The 15939-nt window shown below is 39.3% G+C and overlaps 1 protein-coding gene across 1 annotated transcript in view; it reads right to left on the bottom strand.

Annotated features, from left to right (window-relative positions):
• The window catches only part of ABCD3 (ATP binding cassette subfamily D member 3), a 75218-nt gene extending 74982 nt beyond the window's left edge, over positions 1-236 (bottom strand). Inside the window, exon 1 of the mRNA XM_042952928.1 lies at positions 46-236. Within this exon, the coding sequence (XP_042808862.1) occupies positions 46-155 (110 nt within the window). The 5' untranslated portion in view covers positions 156-236. The remainder of the gene's footprint in view (positions 1-45) is intronic.
• Between the last annotated feature and the right edge of the window lie 15703 nt (positions 237-15939).

Here is a 15939-nt window from a genome sequence, read left to right as displayed (position 1 = left end):
GCCCGCTCGGGCCCGGGAAGGCGGCGCGGCCAGGGGCCTTCTTACCCGTGCAGGCCGAGGGCGCGGCGCCTCTTGTGAAGCAGGCAGAGCAACAGGAGCGCGGCCCCGGCCAGCGTGGAGTTTCGCGCCGTCAAGTACTTGCTGAAGGCCGCCATAGCACCGCCAGTGCAAGCGAGCCGGGAACGGGGACGCGGCGGCAGCGACGGCGGCGGCAGCGGATACCCTAGTGCAGGAAGCGCGGGGCAGACTGGGAGGAGAGGGGCGCGCGGAGGGAGGGCGGTGCCGGCCGCGCAGGACCGCCCCCTAGCGCGCGCCGCCGCGTCGTCCGCGCGCTGGAGCCCACCACTGACTTCAGCTCGGCGGGAGCGCGCGCGGGCGCCACGGAGGCCGGAACAGTCCTGGGATGCTTTCTGCGCACGCGCGGACCCCCGCAGAATCGCCGGGATTGCTGGCGCGGAGACGCTGTGGGTCCTTGGTCTGGTGCTCGTTAGTTCTCCCCGGCCTGGTTGCTTCCCTTGCCTCACCTCTACCCCCACCTCCGCGCACACCGACCTTTCCCAAGAACTGGAAAAGCGAGCCTGCCCTGCACCGAACCTGGTGGGACCTGCCACTCCACCTCCCCTTTTCCCCCCCTGCACGGTGAAGGGCCGTTACCACCCTCTTAAAGGAGCGCAGGAAGAAGGGGAATGGCCCCATCACAGAACATTTACACAAAACCGAAGTCACCGTAATTATTCAGACGAAAATAACCGTCGGAAACTCCGAAGAGATATAGGAAAATGTGGGAAGAATGACTACAAATCGAGAACCTTTTTACAAGCCAGTTTTTCTAAGCCAAGGGTTATAATCTCTAGGGGACGGTGGAATCAGTTTGGTAGATTGAGACCATCTGTGTGTCTATGTGTGTTGGAGAGAGAGATCGGTAAGGATAGACGACAGAAAAATCTCATAGTGCATCACATGTAAACGAGTTGTTTTGAGAAATTTTTATTCCAGTCTTGTATCCATGTGTCCCAAGCAGTGATAAAGTGTATTTCTTTAATGTGGGTCTGATCAAACAAAAAGTTTGAGAAACACTGTTCTTTGCAAAGGGACATTCAGAAATAACAATCGTGCGTTGTGGGAGCGTTGGCCTTACTCCCAGAATCAGAAGGGCATTACAGATTACAGCATTCTTCTGGCTGGCACTATGCTGCAGAAATCATTATCCCTAGCATTTAGACTGGCATATGTACAGTAACTTAGTGAATCCTTGTCTTCGGCTGAAGAAGCTGGAGTCAGAAAATAAATGCATAAAACCTTGCATAATAAAAACACATATTGAAGTAGCCTACGTGTTAAAGTAGCCCATATTAAAGTAGCCCACAAAACTTTTCCTAGGTGTTTTCCTAGTATAAACTGGGAGATAACCTAATACAGATTACAAGAATCACAAAGCGGGGGGGGGGGGGGGGGGGGGGGGGGGGGGGGGGGGGGAGGTAACTGTTTACATTTTTCGAAGGTGGAGCTTTCTACTAAATTCTCCATTTGGCATGTATTTGGCATGTAGACATTTTCATTACCTCATTCAACAATTAGGCAATTTGGTACGCACAGAGGATACAAAGATAAACAGATCACAATCCCTCCAAAGGCTGTTCTCCAAAGGCTGGTAGAGGAGGAAAAAATACGAAAAAAAAATATTTTTTTAAATCTTTTTTAATGTTTTATTTATTTTTGAGAGAGAGAGACAGAGTGTGAACAGGAGAGGGCAGACAGATTTGGAGACAGAATCGGAAGCAGGCTCTAGATCCTCAGCTGTCAGCACAGAGCCTGACGTGGGGTTCGAACCCACAAACGGTGAGATCATGACCTGAGCTGATGTTGGATGCTTAACCGACTGAGACACCAGGTGCCCCTGAAAAAAATTATAAATATGTAAGTGTCACATTAAAGATATGGACAAAGCACTATGACAGCATGAAAAAGGAAAATGTTTAGTTTTGACTAGGACTTTCAATTAGGGCTTGACAGAAAATGATTTTGTAGCTGAATCCTAAAGGACCAGAGAAAGAGCCATGCAAGAGGACAAGAGGGAATATTATTAATTCACCAATAAATTACATAGTAATATAAAAGTGTTAGGAACCATGAGAGAAAGTGACATATTATCTTGAAGTTTGTAGCAATGAAGGAAGGGCATGCAAGTTTAGAGGAAAGATATATTTAGGAAATAGACTACAGATCAGAGGAAAGATAAAAATGACTCATTGGGCAAGATATTCTAAAAGGTACCCTTGTTCAAAAAGCATAAGCGATTCTAAAAAAATGAAATTAGTTAATGTGTGTTCAAATAATTTTAGCTGTTCATAAAGCCCATCAGGTAAAACCACAAAGGACAAACCTGTAACCCAACAAAGTTAAGTTTATTAACTTGCTACAGAGAGGATGCCACACAGCAGAGGAATTATGGGTGTGCCTCAAAAAAAAAGGAAGAAATGGGGGTCATTATACTATTAGAAGAAAGGAGTTTAGATAAAATCTAAATGAAACAGTATTTAATAGACTCAGAGCAAATCAGATCTGTAGAGTTAATAATCAGACCTGAGTTGAGAAGTCTACTCTGGGTTCTATTCCCTTAGTAACTTAAATTTAAGAGCAATGTAGAATGTTGTGTCCAAAAACCCCTTTTCTGAAACTCAGAGGCAGCTTCTCCAAGTCAAAGTGACTTACTTCGATGGTTTACATCTCCCTCTCTCTAATATGAGTTTGAAACAACAGAGTTTCTGACAACTTAAGATTTTACAGAACAAATTTCCTCAGTACATGCCCTCTGATAATTAACCAAAGCAATTTTTCAGGTCCACACTTTATAATAGTTAATAATTAAGAAAAATGTGATTTTATTGGAAGCTATCCAAGAGCTCTGATTTTTACATCTCCGTTAACAATCAGGCAATTTGGTATGCACAGGATAGCGGACAGAGAAAAGAAGGGCACAGGGAGTTAGAGAATCTGGAAAGCCTCTTGAAGAGTTGTTATGTTAGCCATCCTCCATTATCCTCCCCAATGATCCTTGCTTTCCAGTATTCATGCCCTTGTGTAATCTCCCTCACATCAGGATTAGTCTTTGCGACAGAAAGAATGTGGTGAAGATGACAGCATGTGACTCCTGAGACCAGATCATAAAAGGCATTGTGGCTTCTACCTTGGTCTCTTGGATTGCTTGCTCTCAGGGAAACTACGAAGCACACTCAAACAGCTCTAGAGAAGAATTATGGATTCCCACCAAGAGCCAGTACCTGCTTACCAGCCTTGGAAGCAGAATCTTCCACCCCCACGGGTGAATGCAGCCTTATGAATGATCCAGAGCCAGAACGCTCCACCAAGATGCTCCAAAATAACCCATAAAAACTGTGAGAGACAATAAATGTTTACCATTGTTTTATGCCACTAAGTTTGGGGGTAATTTGTTATGCAGCTGATGTGATTGGGGCCAAGCCTTGAAAAACAGATGGAAGGAAGGGGCTTCAGGAGAAGAACTGCCTGGGTGGCTCAGTGGATTAAGCGTCCGACTCTTGGTTTCAGCTCAGGTCATGACTTCACAGTTTGTAAGTTTGAGCCTTGCCTCAGGCTTTTGCGTTGATGGCACAGTGCCTGCTTGGGATTCTCTCTCTCTCCTTCTCTGTCTGCCCCTCTTACGTCTCTCTCAAAATAAATAAACTTTTTTAAAAAGGAGAAGATATAACAGAAGCAAAGATACAAAGACAAGAAGGCACAAAGCAAGATGATTAAGTCTGGTGTTGGGTGGAGGTTCATGAAAGGGTGTGAAATAAGAAAAAAGCTTGAAATGTTTAATGGAGGTCAAGGTGGAAGATCTAAAACACCCATTCAACCAGGTAGAATTTTATTCTGCATGTAAGAGGGAGGAGTCCAGGTTTGGGGGAAGAGTTATGATCTCAGCTTTTATTTAAAAAGACTATGCCAGTGGCAGCGTGTAGGATGGATTGCAGGAAGAAATACCAAGCAGAGAATCCAGTCTGAACACTCTTGAAATAATCTAGGTGAAAGGTTGTAAGCACCTGAGTCAGGCAGCACAGAGCAAACAGGAAGGAAAACACTTTGTGGGTTCAAATTGGATGGGGATGGTGAGATTGTTATTTAATGGAAAGGAAAGTTTTAAATTTACTTCGATATTTCCTGGTTGAGTGCCTGAGAGGATGACATTAGTTACATGAAGTCAGGAGCACAGAAGTGGAACATTCTTGCCAGGGAAGATAATTAGATGCAGATGACTGATTCCTCAGTAGTTCCTAATCACCAAGGTAAATTCCAAATCCGCCGTGAAGCACCTTACACAAAGCTAGTTATGACATAAGCCCTGCCTACCTCTCTGAATTCCTACCCTGGCACTCTCCTGGAAAAGACATATTCCACCTCTGCCCTAGGAGATAAATACACACTGATATTCCCCCTCTGTGGTCTTCCTTAGAATATTCTATTCCTTCTACCTGAAATACCAACCCCTTTCTCCCCTAATATCCTCACTCCCCACTCAGTTCATCCTTTAAAATTAAGCTTTGATGGTCTCCTCCTGCAAACTGTCTTTTCTGACCACATTCCCCAACTCCCAACCTCCTGCCAAGTTAATCATTCCCTTTGTGCTACCTCTGTCTCATATATAATTCTATTAATGAATGGTTGCATGTTTTTTAAGAGAAACTAGCATTCATTTCTCTAACAAGGTAAACACCTCAAGTCACCAGGAAAAATTCATCATTTTCATCTTTGCTTAAAAAAGAATCACTTGTTGGTAAGTTGCATTGTTTGTAGGAATGCAAACTGGTGCAGCCACTGTGGAAAACAGTGTGGAGTTTCAACAAAAAGTTAAAAATAGAACTTAACTTACAGCAGAGTGCTGCCCTAAGTCACATGGATTAAAACCATATGCACTTACTATTGTGTTTTCTGTTATTTAGAGTAAATATATCCTCAGGTCCTATACAGTGTTAGCCAGAATCTCGGTGTTTGTTACACTGAGCAAATTGATTTTGAGGAGCTAAAAGGAATACCTGGTGGAAATGCTCAGCAAGTAATCAAAAAATTAAGAACTAGTTTTTAGGAAAAAAGATCAGTACTAAACATTTATTTATATGAAAATATTTATTAACGACTTACTATATGCCAGGAACTGGGACCAGTGGTGATAAAAACAAAACAGTCTTTATGCAGAACAGTCTAGTAGGGGAACACATACTAATCAAATACTCACAAATATAAAATCCCAGATATAATAAACAGTTTTAGTTATACACTCAGAAAAAAATGTATATGGACTTAGAGGTCTTCATATACAAAAAAGAGAATATTTGGAACTGAAAAAGAATTAGAAAGAAGAATGGGCAGTTGGGAAGTGAAATATAATCCTGTAGAACACATATATTTGATCAATGGAGGAAAGAAAACAATCCAGGACAGTGAGAATAATTAAAGAGGCAATATGGGAATCTGGAGTCATGAGGATCACAGAAGTCACAATGGAAGAGTTTCCAGAAGGGTATAGGAATGGTCATTGAGATTGTCAGTAAGTATTGGATATCTATTTCTTTATGAAGCCTTTTCTGGACTCTGTTTTCCTTCCCTTGATGTCCCCAAAGCACTCTGTTCAGATTTCTGTCACAGCTTCTATAATGCTTATTTATTTAAATGGAAGGAACCATCACAAGGGAAGAAACCAAGTCTTATTTTTCTCTAATCCCGAATCATCTGAAAAATGACTATGATCCATACATACTTCATTCTCCAAACAGAATAATTTCCAAATTGCTCAAAGAATGAACAAAAAGAAAAAAAAGTTAAAGAAACCATAAAACTATGAGAAAAAAAGAGAGGAAAGAATTCTTCATGAAATAATTATCTTATAATCTTGGTATGGGGAAGACCATACCACAAATATTAAAATCCAGAAGCTATCAAAGAAAAAAATTAATAAATTTGGCCTCTTAAAAATAATTTCTTGGGGTACCTGAGTGTCTCAGTTGGTTAAGTGTCCATCTCTTGATCTCAGGGTCATGAGTTCAGCCCCACATTGGGCTCCATGCTTGGCATGAAGCCTACTTTAAAAATTTTTTTTTCGTGACAAAAACCACTGCAAACAGAGCAGAAAGAAAACTGTAGGAAAAAAAATTGTACTTCATTTCATAGACCAGTGGTTATTTTCCTAAAAGTACCTTCAAATCTGTAAGAAAAAGGCCATAATCTGAATTTAAAAAATGGGTAAATAATATGAGAAATATAGTTCACATAATAAAAAATTAAAATTAATAGGAAAAGATGTTTTTCTCACACATAGAGAAAATAAAGCCTCACTTAGATACTACTCTCACCTATCAAAATGACAAAGATCCAAAGTTTGATAACACATTATGTAATTTTTTATTAACATTTCTGGGAGGCATGTAAATTAGTACAAATTGTAGAACAATTGATCAATAGCTTAAAAATAGTTAGAAATGCACACATCCTATGACTCAGTAAATTACTTCAGGGAATTGACTCTTTAAATGTACTCTCAGGCAGTGAAATATCATAGATATAAGGTACCTTTGTAAAAGCAAAGAATTAGGAACATTCTTTAAGTCCCACAAGTGAAGGACAGGTTAGATGAATGTGATGGAATATTGATTATATGTACTAATATGAAATGATCTCAAAATATAACATTAAGCAGAAGAAAGAGCCAGGAGCAGAAAAGTATGTTAAATATGTTACCATTCATAAAAAGAGTAGAAAGGAAATAACATATACTTATTTGCTTATGGGCAAATATAATATCTTTAGAAGGATATTCATGAGGTTGATAATATTGACTGTAGGAAAGGTAACTGAGTGGGGGTAAGATGCAGAAAGAAATATTTACACTGAATAAATTTGTATCTTTAAGTTTTTAACCATGTAAATACATCATATATTACATTTAAGAAAAATTCTAATGAGGTGAAGTTCACATAACAAAATTAAATATTTTAATCTTTTTAAAAACTTTTTTAATGTTTATTTTTCAGAAAGAGAGAGAACAAAAGAGAGAGAGCTCAAGCAGGGAGGGGCCAGAGAAAGAGGGAGACACAGAATCCAAAAACGGGCTCCAGGCTCTGAGCTATCAGCATAGATTCCAACACTGGGCTTGAACATCATGACCTGAGCCAAAGGCGGATACTTAACCAACTGAGCCACCCAAGCACCCCTAAAATTAAGTCTTTTAAAGTCAACAATTCAGCGGCATTTAGAACACTCACGAGATTATGCAACTACCACCTCTGCCTAGATCTAAAATATTTTCATCGTTCCAAAAGAAAACCCCATACCTATTAAGCAGTTGCTCCCCACTCTCCCTTGATCCCAGCCCCAGCAACTACCAATCTGCTCTCCATCTCTATGGATTTATCTATTCCAGATATTTCAAATAAACGAAATCATCCATTGTGTGACATTTTGTGTCTGGATTATTTTACATAGCATAATGTTTTCAAGGTTTATCCACATTGTAGCATCTATTAGTACTTCAATCTTTTTATGGCTGAAAAATAGTCTATGTTATGAATCAGCCACTTTTTTTATTTACCCACTCATCAGCTAATGGACATTTGGACATTGTTAATAGTGCTGCTATGAACAGATATGTTGAAGTATTTGCTTGAACACCTGTTTTCAATTCTTTGGGATATATACCTAGAAATATAATTACTTGGACATATGGTAATTCTATGATAATTTTTTTTTTTACATAAGCTTTTCATGTAACGTGAGTCTTGAACTCACAACCCGGAAATCAAGAGTCACATACTCTACTGACTGAGCCAGCTAGATGTCCTATCTATGTTAAATTTTTTGAGGAGGCACCAAACTCCTTTTCACATCAACTGAATTATTTTACATTCCCACCAACAGTGAATGAGGGTTTCAACTTCTCCCTGTTCTCATCAACACCTATTATTTGTTCATTTGTTTTTATTATAGCAATCTTAGTGAATGTGAATTGTGGTAATGATTTGCATCTCCCTAATGCTGAGTATCTTTTCATGTGCTTGCTGGTCACTTGCGCACCTTCTCTGGAGAAATGTCTTTTCAAGTCAAGTAAAGTTCTTTATGTATTCTGGTCATTAGATCCTTATCAGATACATGATTTGCATATAGTTTTTTCCATTCTTTAGGCTGTCTTTTCACTTTCTTGATAATGTCCCTTAATGCACAAAAGTTTTTAATTTTGTTCAAGTCAAATTTATCTATTTTTTCCTTTGTTGCTTGTGCTTTTAATGACATATCAAAGGATCCACTGCCAAATCTAAGGTTATGAAAATGTATCCCCTGTGTTTCTTCCTAAGTGTTTTATAGTTTTAGCTCTTACATTTGGATCTTTGATCCATTTGGAGTTAATGTTTTTTAATTTTTTTAATTAAAAAAATTTTTTAAATATTTATTTTTAAGAGAGAGAGAGACAGACTAAGCGCGAGGGAGGGACAGAGAGAGAGGGAGACACAGAATCCAAAATGGGATCCAAGCTCTGAGCTGTCAGCACAGAGTCCGATGCAGGGCTCAAACCCATGAACCACAAGATCATGACATGAGCCAAAGCCAGAAGTCAACCGACTGAGCCGCCCAGTCACCCCTTTGTTTATTTTTGAGAGACAGACAGAACACAAGCAGGAGTGTGGAGCATAGAGAGAGGGAGACACTGAATCCAAAGCAGGCTCTAGGCTCTGAGCTGTCAGCACAGAGCCTGATAAGGGGCTCAAACTCACAAACCTTGAGATCATGACCTGAGCCAAAGGCAGACGCTTAACTGAATGAGCCACCCAGGCACCCCTACAGTTAATTTTTGCATATGATGTGAAGTATTTGTCTAATTTCATTCTCATTTCATTTGTCTCATTTGCATGTGGATCTCCAGTTATCCCAGAACTATTTTGAAACTGTTATAGCTTTAAAATGAAATTGAAATATAAAACAAATAGATAAGCTTAGTCTTTTTTCCTTTTGGGATGGAGGGTGTCAAAGTTCTGGAGTCTAACACTTCACAAAGGCTTTGTAGAGGCCCCTCCATTTATCAGTCCTCTGTCTGCACTCACTGTGACTGGAGTGTCATTGTCTCAGCCTGCACAGTTCCCTTCAAGTCAGGAGATCTTGGATGAGGCTAGGTGTTCTGACCTAGCCTCCAGCTGGAGCTGGTACACTGTACAGTTAAAGAACCCCTGTCTCCTGCAGTCTCTGGCAGGACCTTTTCATTCTCCTCAAACCCCAGGCTCCCTTTAAGCTTTGATGATCAAAAGTCATGCAGCCCTCGTACAGAGCCCAGCTGAGGCAATGATGCATAGAACTTGCTCCCTGAGTAGGAGAAGGGAAAGGGAAAACTGATGAGAGAAAACAAAAACTGATATCTTAAGAAATTATCCTGCTACACGTGTATGGGGAATCTATAGGAAAAGGTGGGTGAATTCTTCTATAACCTATGTATCAGAAAAGGTGTTCTAACTATGACTAACAAATCCTGATGCAGTAAAAGAAAAAAAATAAAAAATATAAGTAGTGAAAATTTTTAAGCTTTGATATGTCAAAAAACAGTGTAAGCAATGTCAAAAGATAAATGACAAACTAGCAGAACATATTTGCAAACTGTTTTGCAGATAATGGGCTAATCTCCCTAATTTATAAAGAATTTATAAAACTTGGGGAAAAAAACAAAGAAAAATGGACAAACAACAAAAAAAGACAATTCACAAAAAGAGATATTAAAAAATGGCCTTTAGATATATTGAAAGATGTTCAACTTCACTCCTAAGATAAATGAAAAATAAACTCTACTGATATACATTTCTTACCTGTAACATCGGCAAAAATTGAAAAGCTTGACAATGTTACTCTGTGAGAAGACTATGGGGAAAACAGACACCCTCATACATCACTGTGAGAATGAAAAAAGTATGGGTAATTTGGCAATATGGAAATAAATACAAAACCATACATGCATATATGCCTCAACCCAGCAATCTTACTTCTAGGAATTTAGATACACAAGGAAGTAGGTACACTCCAGAAATTTAAACAAAACAAAACAAAAAAACATATAGGCACAGGATTACTTCTTCTTGAAGCATGATTTGAAGTTATGAAATAATGGAAACTAATCAAAGACTTAAATATAGGATATGGATTGAAAAATCTTTGGCACAGACACACAATGAATTCTATGCAGCTGTAAAAAATAACAGAGCAGATCTCTAAAAACTGCAAGGAAGTTATTTCAGGAGGTACCCTTAAGATTTTAAAAAAGCATAAGACAGGAGCCTAGGTGGCTCAGTCAATTAAGCATCCAGCCCTTGGTTTTGTATTGGGTTATGATTGCAGCCCTTGGTTTTGTTTTGGGTTATGATTGCATGGCTCATGGGTTTGAGCCCCACATTGGGCTCCATGCGGACAGTGCAGAGTCTGCTTGGAATTCTCTCTCTCTCTCCCTCTCTCTGCCCCTCCCACCCCAAAATAAATAAATAAGCTTTAAAAAAAATAAAGCATAAGAGCTTAAACAGGTCCTACCTTTTACATACAAAAGAAGGGAAAATGGGATATATACGTATATTTGCTTATCTTTACAAAAAGAAACGCTAACCAGCAAACCAGATAACAATGAAATTGGTGGCATACAAAGGGTGGGAAGAAAGAGGATGGGAAGGGATGTGAAGTAAGTATCACTTTTCTGAGAATATCTTTTTGCAAAATTTTGGATCTTGAAAGCATATTTATGTTCTACACATTCAAAAATTAAATTCAAACGCTAAGAATGGGAGGAAAATAAAAAACTCTAAGCAAAAGAAAAGACACGAACCTAACTGTATTTCAAATGAATACCATAACCATACTGGAAGGAAAAAGATTAAGGAAGAAAAGAACCAAGGAAGGAAAGATGGAAGGAAGCCAAGTAACTTACAGATAAATGTTTGACTGTACACCCTTAGTCTTGGGCAAGGTGGGGAGTAGAAAAGAATTACAAGTGAATCTTGGACTCTTTTTAGAGATTCGTTTATTATAGTAGTATCAGCTTAGTGATTCTAAGTATCAGTATCAACTTAGTGATTCTAAGTTATGTTAGAGTGTATTACAGGACTGAGCAACATACAGATGTTGTTGGGAGCTAGATATCTTGTGGAGAGAGGGAGCATACAAATAAAGAATGGAAGAAAACGAGAAAAGGATGCTGAGGGGATGGATTGGAATTGGAGATCTCAGGCATGAATTTATGACTTCTAAAATATGTATATGGTGTGTGTGTATAAGTATGTATGTGTGGGAGGCCGGACCCCGGTGCCAGGCTGAGACCGGGTCAAGCAACGGCTCCCTGTTGACTCAGCCAACCCGGTGGTTCCCCCTCTCATTCCCCCACTTGCAAAGGCATACGAAAGCCTTGTCAAGGCTGAGAAAGCTAATTCCTGAAGCCTGTGGTCTGTGGGTGCTGGCAGTAATGTTACCCCCCTTTTTCTACCCGGGGTCAAAGAGAAAAAAACATGGGAACTGTGTTTTGCTAGCAATCTATCAACAAGGTCTTGTTGTGACCTGTTTAGAAAGTTCACAAGGTACACAGAACTAAATGTTTTGGCTGGCAGCAATCATGTGAAACCTGTTTATTCTTAGAATGACCTGATCCATAAGAGTCTTGATATAAAAGATTGTGTACAGCAACAATAAAACCGTCACTTGGGCCATCAGCCCAGGGGACCCTCCTGTTCCCAAACTGGCTTCTCTTCTTTTCTTTCTTACATTCCCCTACCCTCAGGACCCTGATCTCGGTGTTTGTTGCGCTGGTCGCGACATGTATGTGTATGTTTTTGCAGGTGTACATTCGTATATATGTGTATACATTTGTGTATTTCTTAATTCTGTCCACTGAAAGGACCAAGAAGCAAAGATGCTGGTAGCAACGATCATGCCTAGTACCTATTAAAGATCTTGGTCTTTAATATCATTCTTCACTAAAATGAATGAGGGCTCCTCAAAGACATGGCTAATTCTAGGCATGGAACAAAGTGACTACAAGTCTGAAAGCGCTACTAATGCCAGAAAATAAGAAGTGGTTAAAAAAAAAGATGAAGCATGTCACAAAAACACAAGAGCCCTCTTGAAGAGACTCCTCTTGGCCAAATCTGGGATAATTTGGGCACCAAAATAAGCACAGTAACGAATTATAAGCCAGTGAAGAAACAGAAATTAATGAGTTCATATCTATAATAAATAAATAAGGAAGCAGAGGAGAGAGCTCTTAATTATAGTTCAATGCTGAGGACAAACTGGTAAATGTGGAGGAGTACACAAGTTGAAAGATTACTATTTTGCGATAATCATAGTAAAGATTGAATCAGGCAAAAACCACCAATGGATGCTAAATCCAGGAGGAAATTTTGATAAGGAACAGGATAGTTTCATAATCCTAAATTATCTTCCCATAGACCACCTATTAATTACAACAGTAAAAAATGGTGATTTTAGTGAATAAATTGGACAACACCTTGACTAGGCAATTCAAATCAACATCACCAGGGTGGGACAGATGGATATCTTATGCCTCTAAATGTGCTATTCTGAGGATACAACATCCCTATGCAGTATTTTGGTCTAGAATGCATAATGTGAATCTAACCATGAAGATACATCAGAACAACCCAAAATGAAGAACATTTTTTAAACAAGAGAGGAGTACTGTTGTTGTGAAAAATGTCAGTGTCATAAAAAGAAAGGCTTTAAAAACATTCCAGATTAAAGGAGGCTAAAAAGAGGTGACAATTAAAGCAGTAGCTAACCCTAAACTGGATTTTGTTGGTGGTGGGATGAGGGACAGCAGAGGATTTCCTTAAAGATGTTATTGGGTCAATAATTGGGTCAGTAACTGATAAAATTGGAATATGATTGATGGCTTAGAGTATTATATCAATGTAAAATTCACCGAAATTGCTAACTATGTAAATGGTCCCTGACTTATGATGGTTTGACTTACAATTCTTCAACTTTATGATGTAAAAGCAGTACACATTCAGTAGAAACTGTTCTTTGAGTTTTGAATTTTGATCTTCTCCTGGGCTAGTGATATGTGGTACAATCCTCTCTTGGGAGGCTGGGCAGTGGCCACCAAGGTTTCATCAGCCATGCGATCACAAGGGCAACGACAGATACACTGACAACCATTCTGTAACCATACAACCATTTTGGTTTTCACTTTCAGTACAGTACTCGATAAATTACATAAGATTTTCAACACTTTATTATAAAATAGGCTTTGTGTGTGAGATGATGTTGCTCAGCTGTGGGCTAATGTGAGTGTTCTAAGCATGATCATGGTAGGCTAGGCTAAGCTATAGTGTTCAGTAGGTCATGGGGTATTAAATGCATTTTCAATTTACAATATTTTCAACTTCTTTTTTGTTTTTTAATTTTTTTGATTTATTTATTTTTGAGAGAGAGAGCGAGCAGGAGTGGGGGAGGGGCAGAGAGAGAGGGAGACACAGAATCCGAAGCAGGCTCCAGGCTCCGAGCTGTCAGCACAGACCCCGACGTGGGGCTCCAACTCACGAACCATGAGATCATGACCTGAGGTGAAGTCAGACGCTTAACCGACTGAGCCACCCAGATGCCCCTACAATATTTTCAACTTCTGATGGGCTTATCAGAATGTAACCCCATTATAAGTCAAGGAAGATCTGTACTGTGATTATATTAGAGAATATCCATATTTTAAGGAAACCTACACTGAACTTTGTAGGAGTAAAGGGCCATCATTTTGGGGTAAAGGGCCTTCACATGATTCAAGAACACACACACACACACACACACACACACACACACAATAGCACACACACAAATGATAAAACAAAAGTTAGATATTTACAATCAATAAATCTGGATAAAGGGTATATGTGTGATTTTGTGTCATTTTAATTTTTGTAACTTTGGTAGTTGCAAAAATAATTTTTGAAATTATTTCAATTATGAAATTATTTGAATAATTTTGAAATTATTTCAAAATAAGACTTTTTAAAAAAGAAAAATATAGGGGCTCCTGGGTGGCTCAGCTGGCTAAGCTTCTGACTTCAACTCAGGTCATGATCTCACAGTTCATGAGTTTGAGCCCCACATCAGTCTCTGTGCTGACAGCTCAGAGCCTGGGATTCTCTCTCCCTCTCTCTGTGCCCCTCCCCCACACTCTCTCTCTCTCTCTCTCTCTCTCTCTCTCTCTCTCTCACACACACACACACACACACACACACACACACTTCCTCTCTCTTTCTCTCTCTCAAAATAAATAAATAAACTTTAAAAAATAAACTCTTAAAAAAGAAAAAGGAAAAAAGAAAGACTAATTCAAGAATATCTATAGCAGCCTTTCCCATAACAGCCTTAAACTGGAAAACTCCAGTGTCAACAACAAAATGTGTAAACAGATTATGGCATAGCCACATGATGGGACACTATTCAGCAGTAAAAAGGAAGAACTTCTGGTAAGTACAGCAACATGGATGAATCTCAAAAACACTGAATGAAAGAATACACACACACACACACACACACACACACACACACACACAACACACTACTTGATTGAATGAATATGAAATGTAAGAACAGGCAAAATAAATTTATGATGGAAGTCAGAAAGTGGTTGGATTTAGAAGTGGGGTAAAACTGACTGGAAGATAGCATAAGGGAAATTTCTGATGATGAAAATGTTCCATATTTTGTTTGGGGTGGTGGTTTCATGGATATTTACAAATGCCAAAACTCATCAAACTGAACATTTTAGATCTGTGCCTTAAATTGTAACTCCAATTAAATGATGAATAAACAAACAAGCTATTTTTTTAAAGGAGATATCTAAAGGTAAATTCAGGTTGAAAGAGAAGTTGCATCCACTTAAATGTCCTTGGAATTTGTTCCAGTGTTAAGGCTGTCGTGTCCTGAGAAAGACGTGGAATATCTAAAAATATGAATGGGACATAATTTATTTTATGAAGACCTAGGGTGTTTAAAAACATTCAAGGGAAATAATTTATCTTGCCATTCACTCAGATAACCTTTAGAATATTTAAGAATGCCCTGTGAGATGTACAGTTAATTTCACACATAAAATAGTAAGTTTGTAATCCTGAAAAATGTATATATTTCTACACTTGGAAGGATTTCTGGATTTTGCTGCCTGGAGCTTTTGTTTCATATATGTAAGAAGTGGCATATCTCCATGGAACTGGGGCCTGTTTGGGCACCATCCTCTCCTGGGGGTATTGTCTTGGTCTGCCGACGCTGGGCAACAATCAGGGCTGTAAGCACACGTTAGTGAGTTCCACCCAGTTCAGACATCTATCTTCAACAGAATAAAGGAGTTCTCTCTTTTTTTTTTAAGGAGTTCTCTTTACTCAAGCAATAGAAGGATTAGTTCAAGGCAACTAAATTACACAATGGAAATAACGTAAGTTGAGATAGCTGTGCCATATTTCAAGTACACGTATTATAATCACAGTATAATTTTAGTGTTGCACAGCTCCCGTGCTCTAGATGCTGGTAGAGCCTTCAGCCAGGTAGCACTAGGGTGACTGACGTCCTGTGCTGGTCCTGTGGCAAGCAGCTCTATGTTTTTGGTCAGGTTGGTTCTGCTCATTCACTCCTTGACTCCTTTCGCTCCAGAGTGCCACATTGGTCCTTTGGTGGGGTGGGTGGGGGAGGGGCGTGCTTCCGTTTTCACAGTTATACATATTCCAGAGTTTCTCATTCTCTTCAGTTCCTCCAAGTCCAGTTTCAAGGGCACAGATTTTATCAATGATTCTTTTATTGTTCTAGAATCTGTGCTTCTAATTGCTACTGCTTAAATCTTTGCAAAACAGGGACTTCCATAAGAGAATCTTTGCCGATGCCTTCTGTCTATGAGCTTCT

This window comes from Panthera leo, chromosome C1, assembly GCF_018350215.1.
Source record: "Panthera leo isolate Ple1 chromosome C1, P.leo_Ple1_pat1.1, whole genome shotgun sequence".
Taxonomy (NCBI): domain Eukaryota; kingdom Metazoa; phylum Chordata; class Mammalia; order Carnivora; family Felidae; genus Panthera; species Panthera leo.
Note: the sequence above shows the minus strand (reverse complement) of the source record. Positions and strands in the feature narration are given on the sequence as shown.